This window comes from Engystomops pustulosus, chromosome 9, assembly GCF_040894005.1.
Source record: "Engystomops pustulosus chromosome 9, aEngPut4.maternal, whole genome shotgun sequence".
Lineage (NCBI taxonomy): Eukaryota > Metazoa > Chordata > Amphibia > Anura > Leptodactylidae > Engystomops > Engystomops pustulosus.
The window spans coordinates 30,020,792-30,036,620 of record NC_092419.1 but is presented as its reverse complement, the minus strand read 5'-3'; the positions used below and the strand labels follow the sequence as shown (position 1 = coordinate 30,036,620).

The 15,829-nt window shown below is 46.3% G+C and overlaps 1 protein-coding gene across 4 annotated transcripts; it reads left to right on the top strand.

Moving 5' to 3' along the window:
• The first annotated feature begins 629 nt into the window (after nucleotides 1–629).
• On the top strand, nucleotides 630–15,829 carry LOC140076379 (SLAIN motif-containing protein-like). 4 transcript variants are annotated; one of them, XM_072122903.1, is made up of 9 exons: nucleotides 630–769; nucleotides 6,792–7,367; nucleotides 8,376–8,518; nucleotides 10,820–10,969; nucleotides 13,129–13,269; nucleotides 13,565–13,885; nucleotides 14,156–14,293; nucleotides 15,206–15,500; nucleotides 15,692–15,829. In XM_072122903.1, exons 2-9 carry the CDS (start codon nucleotides 6,805–6,807, stop codon nucleotides 15,753–15,755), a joined length of 1,815 nt encoding a protein of 604 aa, XP_071979004.1. In that variant the 5' UTR covers nucleotides 630–769; nucleotides 6,792–6,804; the 3' UTR covers nucleotides 15,756–15,829. The 4 variants fall into 4 exon arrangements, with proteins under 4 accessions (XP_071979004.1, XP_071979007.1, XP_071979005.1 ...); XM_072122904.1 differs by having other exon boundaries at nucleotides 726–869; XM_072122905.1 differs by lacking the exon at nucleotides 630–769 and adding an exon at nucleotides 6,447–6,566.

Below are 15,829 nucleotides of genomic sequence, written 5' to 3'. Positions count from 1 at the left end.
GTTAAAGCTGCGCAAATCCCGGAAACAGTGCAAAGGCTGACGAAAATGCAATCCGCAACCCTTAGTAAATAAGCCCCAATAGGTCAGTGAGCATCCGCAAAAAAAAGAAAAGGAAAGTGCCTGGACAAAAACAAGGTGCATGCGCATGGAGCCAATACTGATGGCCTATACTGAGAATAGATCTTCAATATGACCGGTTATGCAATACTAAAAATGTAAAGTAAACATGTAGCCTGTAATGTATTAGAGAGATTTAAAAAAATACAATATAATATTATAATAGATGTAAAAAATACAACTGTGGCATCCGCAATAACCTGAGGAATTGCATTATTCAGAATAAAATAAATTAAAATAATTGGAGAAACTGGACAAAAACATTGTATTGTTGCATGTATTTGAGCCTGACAGTCCAGGAGAGGGCAGCCTCCCACACCCGATGCCCCCTCACCAGGCACCTGCTGATTTGAAACTGGACACACCCCAAACCTCCGCGACCCGCCCCCTGTTGTTCTTGCTTATGATAACAGTCGCCCCGCCCCTCCCCCTGAAGCAATGGATTTAGTGTGTGCACCACCCATCTCATTAACATATCTTAACAATTCCATCAGCTCCCGCCCTCTGCTCTGATATGATGGCGGAGCCGCCGCCTAGCCCCGCCTCTCTTCTTCCCAGTCGTGCTGTAAGTAGCCCCTCCCCCAGCCGCTCGCGGAGTGTGAGGTGAGGAGTGCGCGTCCCCGAGAGATGCTGCGGCCGTGCTGACCGAGAGGTAAGGAGCGCGCCCGGTGACAGGTGGCGGCGGCGGCGGAGGAGGTGCAGGGGCGCGGGGAGAGGCTGCAGCTGCATGGAGATGAACGGGACACGGAGAGGTAGGATGGAGCGGAGGATGCGGCTGGAGTGCGCAGGCCGAGCCGTTAGCTTTTGTCTCTGTGTCGCCGGCGGTTCTCTCCCCGGAGCCTCCCGTCCTGCCCATTGTCTGCACCCGGCGCCAATAGAGCACAATACCGGGACAGTGACCGAGCCAGCCATGTATCCAGTGCGCTGCATCGTGTACCGGCCATGTATATCCAGCGCACTGCATCATGTACCGGCCATAATGTGTATACAGTGCACTGCATCGTGTACCAGCCATGTATATCCAGCGCACTGCATCATGTACCAGCCATGTATATCCAGCGCACTGCATCATGTACCAGCCATGTATATCCAGTGCGCTGCATCATGTACCGGCCATAATGTGTATACAGTGCACTGCATCATGTACCAGCCATGTATATCCAGCGCACTGCATCATGTACCAGCCATGTATATCCAGCGCACTGCATCATGTACCAGCCATGTATATCCAGCGCACTGCATCATGTACCAGCCATGTATATCCAGCGCACTGCATCATGTACCAGCCATGTATATCCAGCGCACTGCATCATGTACCAGCCATGTATATCCAGTGCGCTGCATCATGTACCGGCCATAATGTGTATACAGTGCGCTGCATCATGTACCAGCCATGTATATCCAGTGCGCTGCATCATGTACCGGCCATAATGTGTATACAGTGCACTGCATCATGTACCGGCCATGTATATCCAGTGCACTGCATCATGTACCGGCCATAATGTGTATACAGTGCGCTGCATCATGTACCAGCCATGTATATCCAGTGCGCTGCATCATGTACCGGCCATAATGTGTATACAGTGCACTGCATCATGTACCAGCCATGTATATCCAGTGCGCTGCATCATGTACCGGCCATAATGTGTATACAGTGAGCTGCATCGTGTACCGGCCATGTATATCCAGTGCGCTGCATCGTGTACCGGCCATGTATATCCAGTACGCTGCATCGTGTACCGGCCATGTATATCCAGTGCGCTGCATCGTGTACCGGCCATGTATATCCAGTGCGCTGCATCGTGTACCGGCCATGTATATCCAGTGCGCTGCATCGTGTACCGGCCATGTATATCCAGTGCACTGCATCGTGTACCGGCCATGTATATCCAGTGCACTGCATCGTGTACCGGCCATAATGTGTATACAGTGCGCTGCATCGTGTACCGGCCATAATGTGTATACAGTGCGCTGCATCATGTACCTCCATAATGTGTATCCAGTGCACTGAATCATGTACCGGCCATGTATATACAGTGCACTGCATCATGTACCGGCCATAATGTGTATCCAGTGCACTGCATCATGTACCGGCCATGTATATCCAGTGCACTGCATCATGTACCGGCCATGTATATCCAGTGCACTGCATCATGTACCTCCATAATGTGTATACAGTGCACTGCATCGTGTACCGGCCATAATGTGTGTACAGCGCACTGCATCATGCACCTCCCTTAATGTGTGTACAGCGCACTGCAATCGTGCACCTCCCGTAATGTGTGTACAGCGCACTGCAATCGTGCACCTCCCGTAATGTGTGTACAGCGCACTGCAATCGTGCACCTCCCGTAATGTGTGTACAGCGCACTGCAATCGTGCACCTCCCGTAATGTGTGTACAGCGCACTGCAATCGTGCACCTCCCGTAATGTGTGTACAGCGCACTGCAATCGTGCACCTCCCGTAATGTGTGTACAGCGCACTGCAATCGTGCACCTCCCGTAATGTGTGTACAGCGCACTGCAATCGTGCACCTCCCGTAATGTGTGTACAGCGCACTGCAATCGTGCACCTCCCGTAATGTGTGTACAATGTGTATGCACTGCATCGTGTACCGGCCATAATGTGTATACAGTGCGCTGCATCATGTACCGGCCATGTATATCCAGTGCGCTGCATCGTGTACCGGCCATAATGTGTATACAGTGCGCTGCATCATGTACCGGCCATGTATATCCAGTGCGCTGCATCGTGTACCGGCCATAATGTGTATACAGCGCACTGCAATCATGCACCTCCGTCATGCATACGCTATTTATACAATGCACTGTGTATACCTCCATCCTGTACATGCCGTTGATGCACTGCGCCCCCACCATGTGCCAACTGTATATACAGAGCACTTGTGCCCCTCCTCTATCCTGTAGAGCCTGTATATAACATGGATTTTACCCTGATCTCCTGTCCTATGTGGCTGTAACCAGCTGCCTGCACCCTACATACAAGTGTGAATGGGACCCCATGTATAACTCTGGCCTCTGGCTGCATCTACAGTGACTGATGATAGTAGTAATTGTAGAAAAACTGCATTTTTGGGAATTTTGCACGTAACGAATGCAGTGTTTTTTACCGAAAGGAAATAATTTCTGATTTTGTTGACCCACACACATACACGTGTCACTATGTAAATGCTGGACTCATGGTTTCCTTCTAGTGAGGCTGGGGACGTGATCTTTCACCCTATGAAAGTGTCACCTTAGAGTCTCATGTATGGAGAGATGATGTCTGCATATGGGCTTGGGGTCCCTGTTGGATCCATGCTGTAGGAGAGCGCTATTTTTGGCAGACCACCTCCACAGGTCACTACAGGGGAACTATGGGGCTGTTTGCTGTGGTCGCTTATTGCCTGTGGTCTCTTCCTCTCATGGAGCAACCCCTTTGACCCCTACATGACTTCCCTACATCTATATACGTCCTAATTGCACATACATCCTGCAGATGTAGGGGTCAGGATGGTGGCCCACTTCACACAGCTACATCTTCTGAACTGTGGCACAGAGAAACACAGTTCTGATGTCATTTTAAAGTGGAGGATCTCGCATTTATATTCACGTAATCTTTGTAGGTGCCAAGGAACCAAGGATATCCACTGTTGGGGACCCGGCAATCGCCGCCACATCACTTCCACCCATAGAGGTCTATGGGATCTGGTCATGGTGTGTGGTGCAAAAACAGTGCCTCACCGCAACGTGACCAAGCAGGGCGGCCGTGCCACTTAATATAGGACATGCCTAGATTTGTGGTGTGGCTGCTCTGCCTTTAATAGAGAGGTGAGGAGCGCCCAGTTCCCCTCTCTTCTCCTCCAAGCTTTTTATTGTGCTCACAGCTGTATGAATGAGACCTCAAAGTTGCAGTAAATATTTGATATTATATGTGTATTATGGACATATCTCTGTTCCCGAATGTAACTTTCACAGTGGATATTTCTCATCCTATGGAAATTAAAGGGGGGATTCTTCTCTTTAATATGACATCAGAACTGTGTTTCTAGGTGCCACAGATCGGAAGAAATGGGCGTTTGAAGTGATCCCCCTCTCCAGCCTATCGGCTGAAGGCAGAATAGAGAAGGAGCTGCAGGATAGAAGTACACGCACCCTCTGCATCTGTAACTGATATTTTTAGCATAATTTAGGTGGGAAGTGTTCAACTCTCATGACCTCTTTACACATGCTATCTGCACGAGCTGTGTGCATTGATCACATATTGAGGTGTATGGCAGTCGTGAAGGGGTTAAAAGAACACGTATAAAGAAAGCAGTAAAGACCTAAGACACTGGGGATGATGATAGGGGGGGGGGTTGTTTTCTTGCCCCCCCCCCCCCTCTCCCCCCCCATGTTCTTGCACCACACATTAGACTCATTGTCATTTCCGTGTGAAATCCTCTAGTCGTGCCGTTCAGGTCTCCAGGAAGTTAAGACTTTTTCTTAAGAGGGAAAACTGGTCAGAGGTCTGGAGGAAGAAGGCGTTGGGGGCAGCGGAAAGATCTACTTTTACTTTTCCCAAGTGATTGTTTATATTGTGCACAAGGCGTTGAGTTTCCGTGATTGCCAAGGGCTGCTCGGTGCACGCCCCGGCGTCCGCACACAATGCCAGGTAGATGGGGCGTGTGACAATGGGATAAGAGGAGGCTACACACCGCACTGCTGACCGGGTAATAGTCAGACTTCATCTCATCTTCTCCACACGCTGCAAAAACATCCAAGGAGCGAAGTGAGGGTGAGGGTTGTCACGTCATCTTCCTCGGTGATAACCAGAGAATTCCATTTTAAAAAATCCTTATTTCCGGCATGTTTTGCCGTGGCTGAATTTGGAAGTGTTGATGTGTATGGATCCCCCCCTACTCTTCATAAACAGTGCTCCAATGGAAGATATGGAAAGATAAGGATCGGGCATGTCAGAATTCCACAGGGGGGTGACAATCAGTTTTGGTATAACCCCTCGAAGTGCGTCAGGCATGATGGCTGTCATCCATGGGCTCGTCCAGGTTATATATATTGGTAAACTATTGGTATAATAAGTCCTCAATTTCATATCTATGGGGGTGCGTCACCCAGTTGGCAGCTCCGTTCTCTCTGCGGTGACGAAAATGAGTTACTGCAGCTGAAAGTGAACCGGTCAGCAGAAAGTGGCCTAATTAACCACTACCTGTATGTTGTTAGAGGGGTTGTCTGCTTTAAGCAACTAAATGATGTTTTTTGTGTAATGAAAAGTTTTACAATTTCCAATATACTCCCTGGATCGGTTCCTCTTGTTTTTTTTTTTTTTAGATCTCTGCTTGCTGTTTATTCTATAGGAAGCTTCATAGTTTACTTCCTGTGGGTAAAAAACAGTCATGGTCATGTGATGTCACACGGGTGCCCGACTCGTTATATCCCTGCACAGCAGCCTCCGTGGACATCTTCTACTCCTCTCCATCTTCCATGAAGGCTGCTGTGATTTCCTGTGATCAGATGCATACATGGGGTACATTTTGCAAATGTAAAGGATATAGGACCTTAGATGACATCTCTGGGTGCTTTAATTTACCCCCAGGCTGCACTGATCAGCTGTGAGGTGTCTATAATGAAGCTTTATTGATACTCCAATGGTTCCAAAAATTTTGAAACTCCAATGGTCACTGTGGCAAAAATTTTGTCTGGATCTACAATTATAAAATATACAGTTTCAAATTGAGAACAAACCTATGGAACCTATCTTGTACGTATATACAGTACTTCCCATAGGTGGTGTGATTCAGGTTTGATCTGAGGGTCACACTGAGATTTGTACTAAGAGGGGTGTGTGACGAGCCTCCTTTTTATGTGGGATTTGGGACACATGTATAGGACGGGTTATGTCATGCTCTGGGATGCTAGGTAGGATATGTACAGCTATAGGAAATGATATATTAATAAATAGAAATGAGAATTCCTGTCTATCGGGCGGCGTTCCTGACCTTACGTTGCAAATTCTGCATTAAATCGGGTGGATTTGGTGACTTACTACTGATTTTCCCTCTAAATATTACGACAGATGATGTCTATGGTGGTGATCACAGAAGGGACTTGCTGTATTGGTGCACCTCACGTGGTGCTGGAAGCAATGTCTATCCTTGTACACACGTGGTTAATCTCTTTGCTCGTTTCGGGCGAGTGATAAACATTTCATCCTCTGTGTTTATTCTGTCACTTCTGGGAGACGCGTCCAGCCCACCTTATACAAACAGTCCTGGGGGTGCAGGCGGAGGTGGTATATTTACTCTGAGAGCATATAGACCTCTAGTGGCTCCAGTACAATGCGGTTCTACGTGTAGAGCATTGTGTGCGCACAGTACTCCATGTAAAGGCACAGCCGCCCCTGCTTAAAGGGGCAGACTAAGACCACCACGCATGCTGTTTAGAAGTGCAGGTAAGAAATCCAATGAGACTGTTCACACCGTGCAGATGTGTAGGTGTAATATATATATTATTTTATTTTGTTCCCTGCTGGATTTTCGGGTTAAAAGATTTGGCTGGGAATTTTGGTGCAAAGGAAAACCTAATGTCCGGGATATTGTAAAGTTGTTGTTTTTTTTCCAAAAATGGAAAAATGACAGTTTTTGCTGAGTTTGACCAATGTGTCTTGTCTTTGTAGAGCCCATCTGACAATGGTGGTCCCTGAAAGTTCCCCTGGCATTCAGCATGAGCGCATGAGAGTGGCAAGCGAAGGCATCATGGATGGGGAAACCGAAACCGACACCAGCTCCGAGCTTAAAGAAGTCCGAAAACTGCACGAGTTGGTCAGAAGACTAGAGATCCAGAACCAGCAGCTACGGGTAAAGAAGAACCTGCAGGGCACAAGTAATGAGCCGGATACCCACCTCTCCGCCCTACACTCCTCCGGAGTCATGAACAGCATGAACATTCAGCCGGAGGTGGGAGACCTGGAAATCATCCCGGACCTCCACAGTAAACTTGAGCAGATTGGCTCTGAGAAGGAGAACATCCCTCGCCTGCAGTACGAGAAGGTGTGTACGGACTCCAAGCCGCCCAGTAAGGAAGGCAATCACTGTGACATGGACGACAGCTCCTTCTTCAGCCTGGAGGGCATGGGCAAGATGTCCGAGGGGAGCTCCAGCGGAGACCTAGCGGATCTACTGGACGACACTGCACTCGATGAAGTTGAGGTCCTGGAGTTGGACTCTTGCAGTGAAGACGAGGAGGACTGCTGGTAGGTTCCTTATAGGCACGGTATATGGGAAAGCCTCTTATTGCACGTCTGGATGTATCCTGGTCCTCGGTCATTAAGAGGTTACTTCTCTGAGCACTGACTGCTTACATACTGCAGCCAGAAGGATCCAGTAATGCAGAAGCAATTTACCGCTGTGAAATATTTAAGCCTGAAACCTGCGTCAGCACAGAGGGATCAACATCCCCGACCTAGATGGTGTTTACTACATTCAAGTGTATTTTGTAGTCCTATTTCTGACAGGTTTATATATGTGTTATTTTGTATATATGTGTATTATATAATATGTTCATACAAACTTAATCGCCCCTATTAAAATTAGATTTGGGGTTGTGTATCGCCCCTTAAAGGTCTTCTCAATATAGATGCATGTCTTGTGATGGCTATAGGTACCTTTAAAGGAAATCACTTACTCATAGATCCAGGCACTGTGATTATGCTTATGAGACCGAAGTGCTCTGGGGGCATTAGCATAGGCACTCTGTGTTGTAGCTTCACAGGCTGTTACACTGTACTCGACCTCCCCTGTGCTCCCTCAGCACTTCACCCTCTGCCTTGTGTAATCTCCCACAGTGAACGGGGGTGCTCTTGCACAGTATGACGGCTCTCAAAGCTCCATAGCATGGAGGGGCTATGGCAAGGCTTCCCATTGTCTTCCAGGCTCACTAGCATCATTTTAAAATCTTGATTTGAGAAGGAAGGAGGCCATGGATAACAAATATAAGTAGGTGACCACAGTCACGGTGCCTGGATCTATAAGTACGTGCCCCTGGTTTATCATGATGGATTTTGATGGTAATTTCCTTTAAGGCAATCTTCAGATGTTGTGTAATGTAAATCTGCATAAGATTCACACGGTTTTTACTAGCTATACATAACTTGCGTCTAGGTCCTGATGTAGTATTTGAAAGGGTCTGTACACTTCCCTACGGAGGACAATCTCTTTACTATAGACTTACTTGTGGTATTTTATATTTTTCCCATTGTAAGGCTTTACGCGTCGCCAAGGAAGCTGGAAGCGTGCGCCGAGCAGAAGACAGATTCTCCCTTAAAGTGGTGCAGACAAGTCTTGGATCACCACAGCCCGGAGACAGAAGCTGCATGCCGCACTTTAATCGGAAAACTGGATCAAGGTTGGTACATTATTTCCTAGCAGAAAAGCAGGGGTTACACTTTATATAAGAATTGTTCTGAGGTGGGTGACCGAAAAGGAATTCATTATAGTTAAAGGGAATCTACCACCAGGATAAAGGACTGTAAAACAAACACACTGACATACTGGGGTGAGCCCCCTCTGGCAGGATCTGCTCTTCTTGTAGCTTCTTGTTTTTACAATAAAAAGGTTTAAAACAATTATGCAAATTAACCTGAGGGGATTTAGGCTCCATAGATGTCAATAGAGCCTTGAGCCCCTCGGGTTCATTTTCAAAATTTTAAAACCTTTTATTTCTTAAAAACAAGGGCATAATAAGCTAAAAGAAGAACAGATTCTGCGCAGAATTATGTCAGTGTGCTTGGTTTACAATTCTTCATCCTGGTGGAAGATGTCCTTTAAATATTTGACTGTTGCACTGATCTGAGTCAGGCTGCAGGACCGTCTTCCTCCTCTATCCTCTTGTAAACACATCAGGGAAGATTTATTAATCTGTCTACAACAGAATGATGTCGTAGTTTGCACTAAAGAACTGTCTTTGCCACATTTGTCAAGCTTTTGTCTAAAACCCTTTATAAAAGGGGCGTGGCCTCGCGCAAAAAAAGGTCCATGCACCAAAAATACTCCTGACCCAACAGAATTTTGTCCTAATTTCTGGCGTAAAGTAAGCCAACTAATAGGAGGTGCAGAGTGAATCCGGTGTTCTAATCTTAGGACACTTTTTATAAATCTACCCCATCATGTTTAGCAGAGAACATCATTGGATTACTCCGGGGCATGGATCCGATCGTCACTTTTATGTTTACAGAGTTTTTTTTTTTTTTTGTGGAAATTATGCCATACTAGGCTTATGTGGTACTTTATCTATCAGCCAGTTGTGTTCTGCTGAGACATCATGGGATTAAAGGGGTTTGCCCATGAAGACGCTTCATGATTCCTCTGTGCTATGAGATGCTGTGTGCTGACAATGTGCTTAGGTTATCAGGGTACAGGGTTTATCTACACTTTTTTATTTAGCTTCTGAACATTCACTAGTATCTGACACCTAGAAAGAGAGATGAGACGGATCAGAGATGATGAGATCCAGGAAATGGATTTAAAGAAGACCTGTCATCCAATTTATCGGCACTAGGAGCTGCTTACTAAAGTAAGCAGCCCCTAGTGCTCGATCAAACGCCACAGTGTTAGAGTGATAGCGTTACCGGAAACCTCCGGTAACGCTATCAAACGCTGCGGCGGGATAGAATGTAATTGTCGGACAGCTCGCAAAGCTGTCTGATGTATTCATGAGGGGGCGGGGTTGGGGCGTGGCTAGGGGCTGTGACTACCACCTAGCGCGCGGCAGTCACTGCCGGCCTATGGAGCTAGCGGGGCGGTCCGGGGAAGAGGCAGCGCCTCGGACCGCCCCCTCATGAATACATCGGACAGCTTTGCAGCTTCCGGTAACGCTATCACTATAACACTGCGGCGTTTGATCAAGCACTAGGAGCTGCTTACTTTAGTAAAATTTTAGCCGAAAATTTAGGTGACAGGTCCTCTTTAACACACAACACTGTCAGCTCTGCAATATGCCTCCCTCCCCTAGATAAAGATATTATCTTCTCTGTAGCTTGTAGAGCAGCTCTCTGCACACTGCTGCTGGCAGACAGGAAGTGCCTGTGTCTGAGCTGGTCTTGTAATGCAGGGGGAGGGGAGCTGGATGCAGAGAGCACTGCAGTATGCAGATAGGGGAAGCTATTCAAGAGCAGAATCTTTCCTGCCTGTCCATAGTCAGAAGATTCAGTCTGATCCGGGGGCAACCAAAATTGAACTGATTGACTGGTTGGTATTATCTGTGAAATGCTGTATTTTTGTTAATAACCGTGAATTAGAGAATGTGTTATTTTGGTATCCTAAGTATATTTAAGAATCTTTGTGGGAATACCCCATTAATGGTGAATAACAGAGAACAAAATATTGAATTGTCTGCACTCATACTATGCAAATGTTTTGGGTACACTATATAATCTAATATGAGGTGCAAGGTTTTTTTTGACTGGAGTGCCTAAACGAGCCCCTAGCCTAGGCTGAAGCGACTGAAATGTCTAGGGTTACTTTTTTTCGCACGTGAACTACAATTATGCAAACCTTCTTTCTTTGCAGTATGTTATGGCAGCACAAGGTAAGCGTTGTCCCTATGTAATCCCTTGCATCGTATGTTTTCCTAGCGGCTGTCTGTTATGTGATCTGGAGCTTTGCATCTCTCCTGATTTGCACTAATTCTGTTAAATTGTCATTGTAGCGAGTAGATGGAAAAGCCTGTACTGCAGCCCGCTGGCATCGCCAAGTGCATATAGCGCCAACAATGAGACCAGCTGTTGTAGCAATACACTAAATTCACCGGGGTGCCTCAAATCCACTAACAAACCACTACTAACCTGTGGCAGCTCAGGTACGGCATGTTGTGAACGGCATGTGTCCTAACCTACACAACCTAATTGTTTATGAAGAATGACTGTAAAATGTTTTTGTATCTTTTGTTTTTCTGTAAACTTTTGTAAAGCACAACATATTTTCCAAAATATAAAAGTTAGAGAAAAACCAAAATGTTCCAGATGTAAAAAAAAAAAAAAAAAAAAAAAAAAGGGGCGGGGGTAAATACCTGTAAATACGTTCAACCACAACGAATGCATGCTTAACCCCCTTTAAGACTGCCATACGTCTATATACGTCATATTTTCACATACCTGTGAAGAAAGCACGTTTATAAACGTCATGACTGTGCCCATGCTCAAATAGCTATAAGGATGAATTTACACGAACGTATGCCAGCCCGGTGCACTGGACAGGAGGGGTGACCCCTCCATAGAGTTGCACGGCATACAGCCGTGCACACAGGGGCACATACGAGGTACGTACTTATCACTCCGTGCGCCAATTGCCATCTGGGGGACGTAAGCTGGTGGCCGAACATGCGTCCCCCATATGGTCATGTGAATTCAGCCCAACTCCTGAACCTTGTCAACAAGAAACACGATCTAGGATCTAGGAGTTGAATTAAAAAGAGAATCTCCCTTAATACAATGTATATAATATTGTGTATGAATGCTACTCTTAAATTTGCAGTCGGAATACAAACTTAATATAAAAATCAAATTATTTTTTTATAATTTTTTTTCCTCCAAAATTTAACGGTGGATATCTCTATTTCTGTGAAATCCCCAAACATATTTTGACATTTTATAGTGTAGATTTGTGTTTCTAGGTGCTAAGGTTCAGGAGATATAGGCGTTTTCAGTCACCCATATAGTACTTATTCTGTTAAAGTTTGGGGTTCACTGCTGGGCAGCAGGACTGAGGGCGTCCTGTGTCTTGCCGGCTTTCGGCAGATGGAGGAGGCCGTGCAGTCATTACTCAATGCCGATCCTCCTTCGTCTTAACCACATCCATGTCTGGTAGGAGGAGTGTGCTGATACATCCGTATGCTCCTTCAAACCCCTGATGTGGAAGTTGGTAGTTAGGAGGTGAAGGGGTTGCATAAAGCAATGACTGCACGGCCTCCACCAGAAGCCAGCAGGACCCGGGACGTCACATGGCTGCTGGGGGTTCAGCTCCCGCCTCAATGACTTTATGCTGCACTTAGTTGATTTTCTCTACGCTGAGTAAGAAGTTGATGGATTGAAAGCAGTTTATATGCTGTATAAGGTTTTGGACCTGGATGACTATTCTCTGCTGACAGGAAGACTAGGGCTACTGTAGCACAGGGTCAAGTAGGTAAGTAGGATGGAATCCGTGGGATCCTCTCTAATTAGGAGAGCATAGAGCTGACCTTGTATTCGTTGAACTGGCGGCCATGTAACCTTTCTTACTTCCTGCTCACTGGCAGCTGCAGAGGAAGTGACGGACTGTGGCTTCCCCCAACAGGGCCAAGAGCAAGACCCCAGACTTGTGGGACAACCCCTGTAAAGAAAATCTGTTTCTGTGATGCAGGGGCAGCACCAAGTTCTGTTCTACTACAAAAAAACCTTGCATTGTCCATGATCAGGCCGATGCATCTATCAGTATTACTGTGCGGTTCCTCTGTTATTCCTCCTGAATATTTCTGCATTAACTGACAACTTGATTTTATCTCCCAACAATCTGATTAAAAAATGACCGGAACAACTACTCGTCAATTTCATCATAAATTTCCAGTAGAAATAACAGAGGATCGTCTCTATGCGGGGTTAGAATAAAGATGCTGTAGAAATATGTCAGGAAGGCAATTACTATAATGGTCCGGTCAGGATCGGTCACGGATGTATTTGGACCTTAAGGGTGAAGAATGACCATAAGCAGGAAACAGATCATGAGGTTGGTGATGGATGATCCCAAGTGGTTGCCAGATATTGACTCAGGTCTTTTATGGTGTTGATTCTTGTGGGGTTTATTGTGCACCTCGCCTTGAAGGCGTTGACCCATGAATAAATATTAATTCGCCCTGATAAATGATATATCAGGAGAGGCAGCTGCTGCAGGCAGGCGCTGAATATCGTAGAGGTGCTCAGACAGAATGAAGATTAGGAACTGCCCTTGTCTGCGATAACGTGATGTATATTGTGTCTCCTCCAGGTTACATGAGCATCCATTCTGCCCTCAGCTCTCAGTCCTCTGTGGACAGTGAATTAAGCACATCCGACGACTCCATATCTATGGGATACAAGCTCCAAGACCTGACTGATGTCCAAGTTATGGCCAGACTTCAGGAGGAAAGTAAGACGCGTCCATAGGGAATGAGAGGTCTTCACTCACTCACACTCTATATAGACCTATAGGTCACTGTGTCATCATTGGAAACATAGATTTCATGTTGGAGCTGGGATTGTTTTCCCAGAAATCTCATGCATGCGTCTTGCCAGCAGTTGTTCGGAGTCCATGGCAGAATTGAGCATGCATCAACAACTGCTTGTTGGGTGAAAGTATCAGATTGATGACCTCATGATAATGTTGTCATAACCACAGGAGTTGTGTGGTCTTCCCGGTATGTAGTAACTTGTAATGTCTGTAGGTCTGAGGCAGGACTATGCTTCCAGCTCTGCCTCGGTGTCCCGGCGCAGCTCCAGTGCCTCCCTCAACTCCCTCAGAAGAGGAACCTTCAGCGACCAGGAGTTTGACACGTACAGCCTGGAGGATGACGACGACTGCGATTGTTCCCTGTCGTACCGCAGTGCGCACCGCTATTCTCCGTCTCCCCTCAGCTCGCCGCGCTGTCAGTCGCCCTCCGCCGCCGCAGGGGAAAGCAGCAGGTCCTCCATTTCCCGCCTCCGGCCTCCTCGCAGATCTATGCAAAACCAAGTGCAGGACCGGATCAAGTACCCAGGTTATGAAGGTAACGGCATGGGCTTATTTATTCCTAAGATGTGCGCATGGGATGCCCTTATTGGGGGTGGGAGAGGGCCTTATAGGTGGTGGCCCTAAATCCTCATGACGGGTTCCCTTTAAAAAGCAACTTCTAGTGACACTGCCCCCGGAGAAGATCAAAATGCACCAGGTAGAATTCTTTTGCTTGATGGTTGATCTCTTTAAATGTATTGGACTTGAAACTCTGATTGAAATGCATAGATGTAAGAAGGTTTACATTTTCTAATTTGTCTTCCAGATGACCTGAGGCACAGCATGCCTAATCTTGCAAAAACGAGTCTCCGTTCCTTGGAGGCAGTAAGAAGCAGCCGCAGTTTGGAGTCTGACCTCCAGGGGCCCAGCGGCCGGCTGACCAGGATTCAGCAGCCTATAAGCAGTATGTATAGAGGGTGATAGATTTAAATGCAGATTTCATTGCATTCAGGACATGTTTGTGCATGAAAGAAACTTATGATGCAGAACACTAGACCTGCAAGGTCTTCTAATTACTTTATATATTCCTCAGGAACTGACAGGTTCCCCTTAACACAAACTATTTCTCTCCTATTATAATAATCTTTATTTCTACTGCTCCTTCATGTTCTGCAGCATTTAACAGATCATGGGGGACCTATACAAATAAAATAAAACATTACAGAGTAATAGTAATAGTCATATAAAACAATAGGCTCTGCTCACAAGAGCTTACAGTCTTTGAGGAGGTAGGGGTGACACAGGAGGGAACAGTGCTTGTATAATGGCCCAGCCATTCTAATAGGGGGATGGGAATAAATAGATATTATAAAATTAATTTTGTCATAAATTAAGATGCTTTATGAACCGGTCATTGGCCGCCATCTTATCTAGAGTCCGAGGTGGATGGGACTGCAGAGGATACTGTATATTGGTATCTGGTGCTTGTGGGATCACATAGACGGGAGGTCGACACAGGGTTGGTTAGTGAAGAAAGTTACATGCATATTAGAAAATACTATTGACCGACCTGAAAAAATGGGGGTCTTTAAGGCACGTCTGAAGCTTTGGTAGTTGGTTATTTGGGGTCTGATTGTCCTGGACATTCCAGAGAATTTGTCCTGGAATTGTGTTTGAGACAATCCAATTAAAGAAAATAATAATGTTTTGATCACTGAAGGAGCGTGGGCTGGGCCACAGACAGGGAAGAGAGGTAGGGAGGTGTTGCACTGTGCAGAGCTTTGTGGATGAGAGTTATTATAAAAAAAAAAAAAATCTATGGCTACGTCTTAAAATCTTCTGTAACTTTCCTTAAATTTGGTTGTTGTTGTTGTAGACGTCCCACAGAGCAAGATGCGCTACAGCTCCAGCAATCCAGCGGGGGTCCGCCAGCCCATCAAAGCAGGTTTAAGCACAAGCTCCCTCGTCAACTCCAAACAGCCCATAAAATCATCCGGCTATAACGGCTCCAGCGGGATCCGGAAGATGTCTTCTCCTGGCCTGGCTCCAGGTATTCCTGGTGCGTCGAGAGCCAGTAACCTTCCACCATCTGTGAAACACTCAGGTGTAAAATCTCAGTCACCTTCAGGGAACGGTGCTCCGAAAAGCAAGATGGTGCAGCCTTCCAAGAGGTGAGATGTCCAGCACAAACTATTGGGATAGTGTGAAGCTTGTATGCAGGTAACAGCTCCCAAATCTCTTGATGCATGCTGGGAGTTGTAGTTGTATAACCTGCTACAGGTTAGAGTTCACTGGTACTCGACCTACCCCATGTCTTTCATGTACTAACCCTTGATTCCTATCTCATCCCTTGTTACTGCAGATCCCTCAATTCCTCAAGGACAAATCCTCTGGACGACGACTCGTGGAAAGACGGATGCTACTAAATCATCCCAAAGATGAGGCTTCTTTTCTGTTCTGACAGGTCCAGCGGGCTGGACTTCACTATTTTAAAAGGGGG

Excerpts from the sequence above, each read along its gene's own strand:
- LOC140076379 (XM_072122903.1), top strand. The coding sequence starts at position 6,805 with ATGGTGGTCCCTGAAAGTTCCCCTGGCATTCAGCATGAGCGCATGAGA. Across the intron at positions 13,270-13,564 it reads GGCCAGACTTCAGGAGGAAA|GTCTGAGGCAGGACTATGCT; the intron begins GTAAGACGCGTC and ends TAATGTCTGTAG. Across the intron at positions 13,886-14,155 it reads CAAGTACCCAGGTTATGAAG|ATGACCTGAGGCACAGCATG; the intron begins GTAACGGCATGG and ends TTTGTCTTCCAG.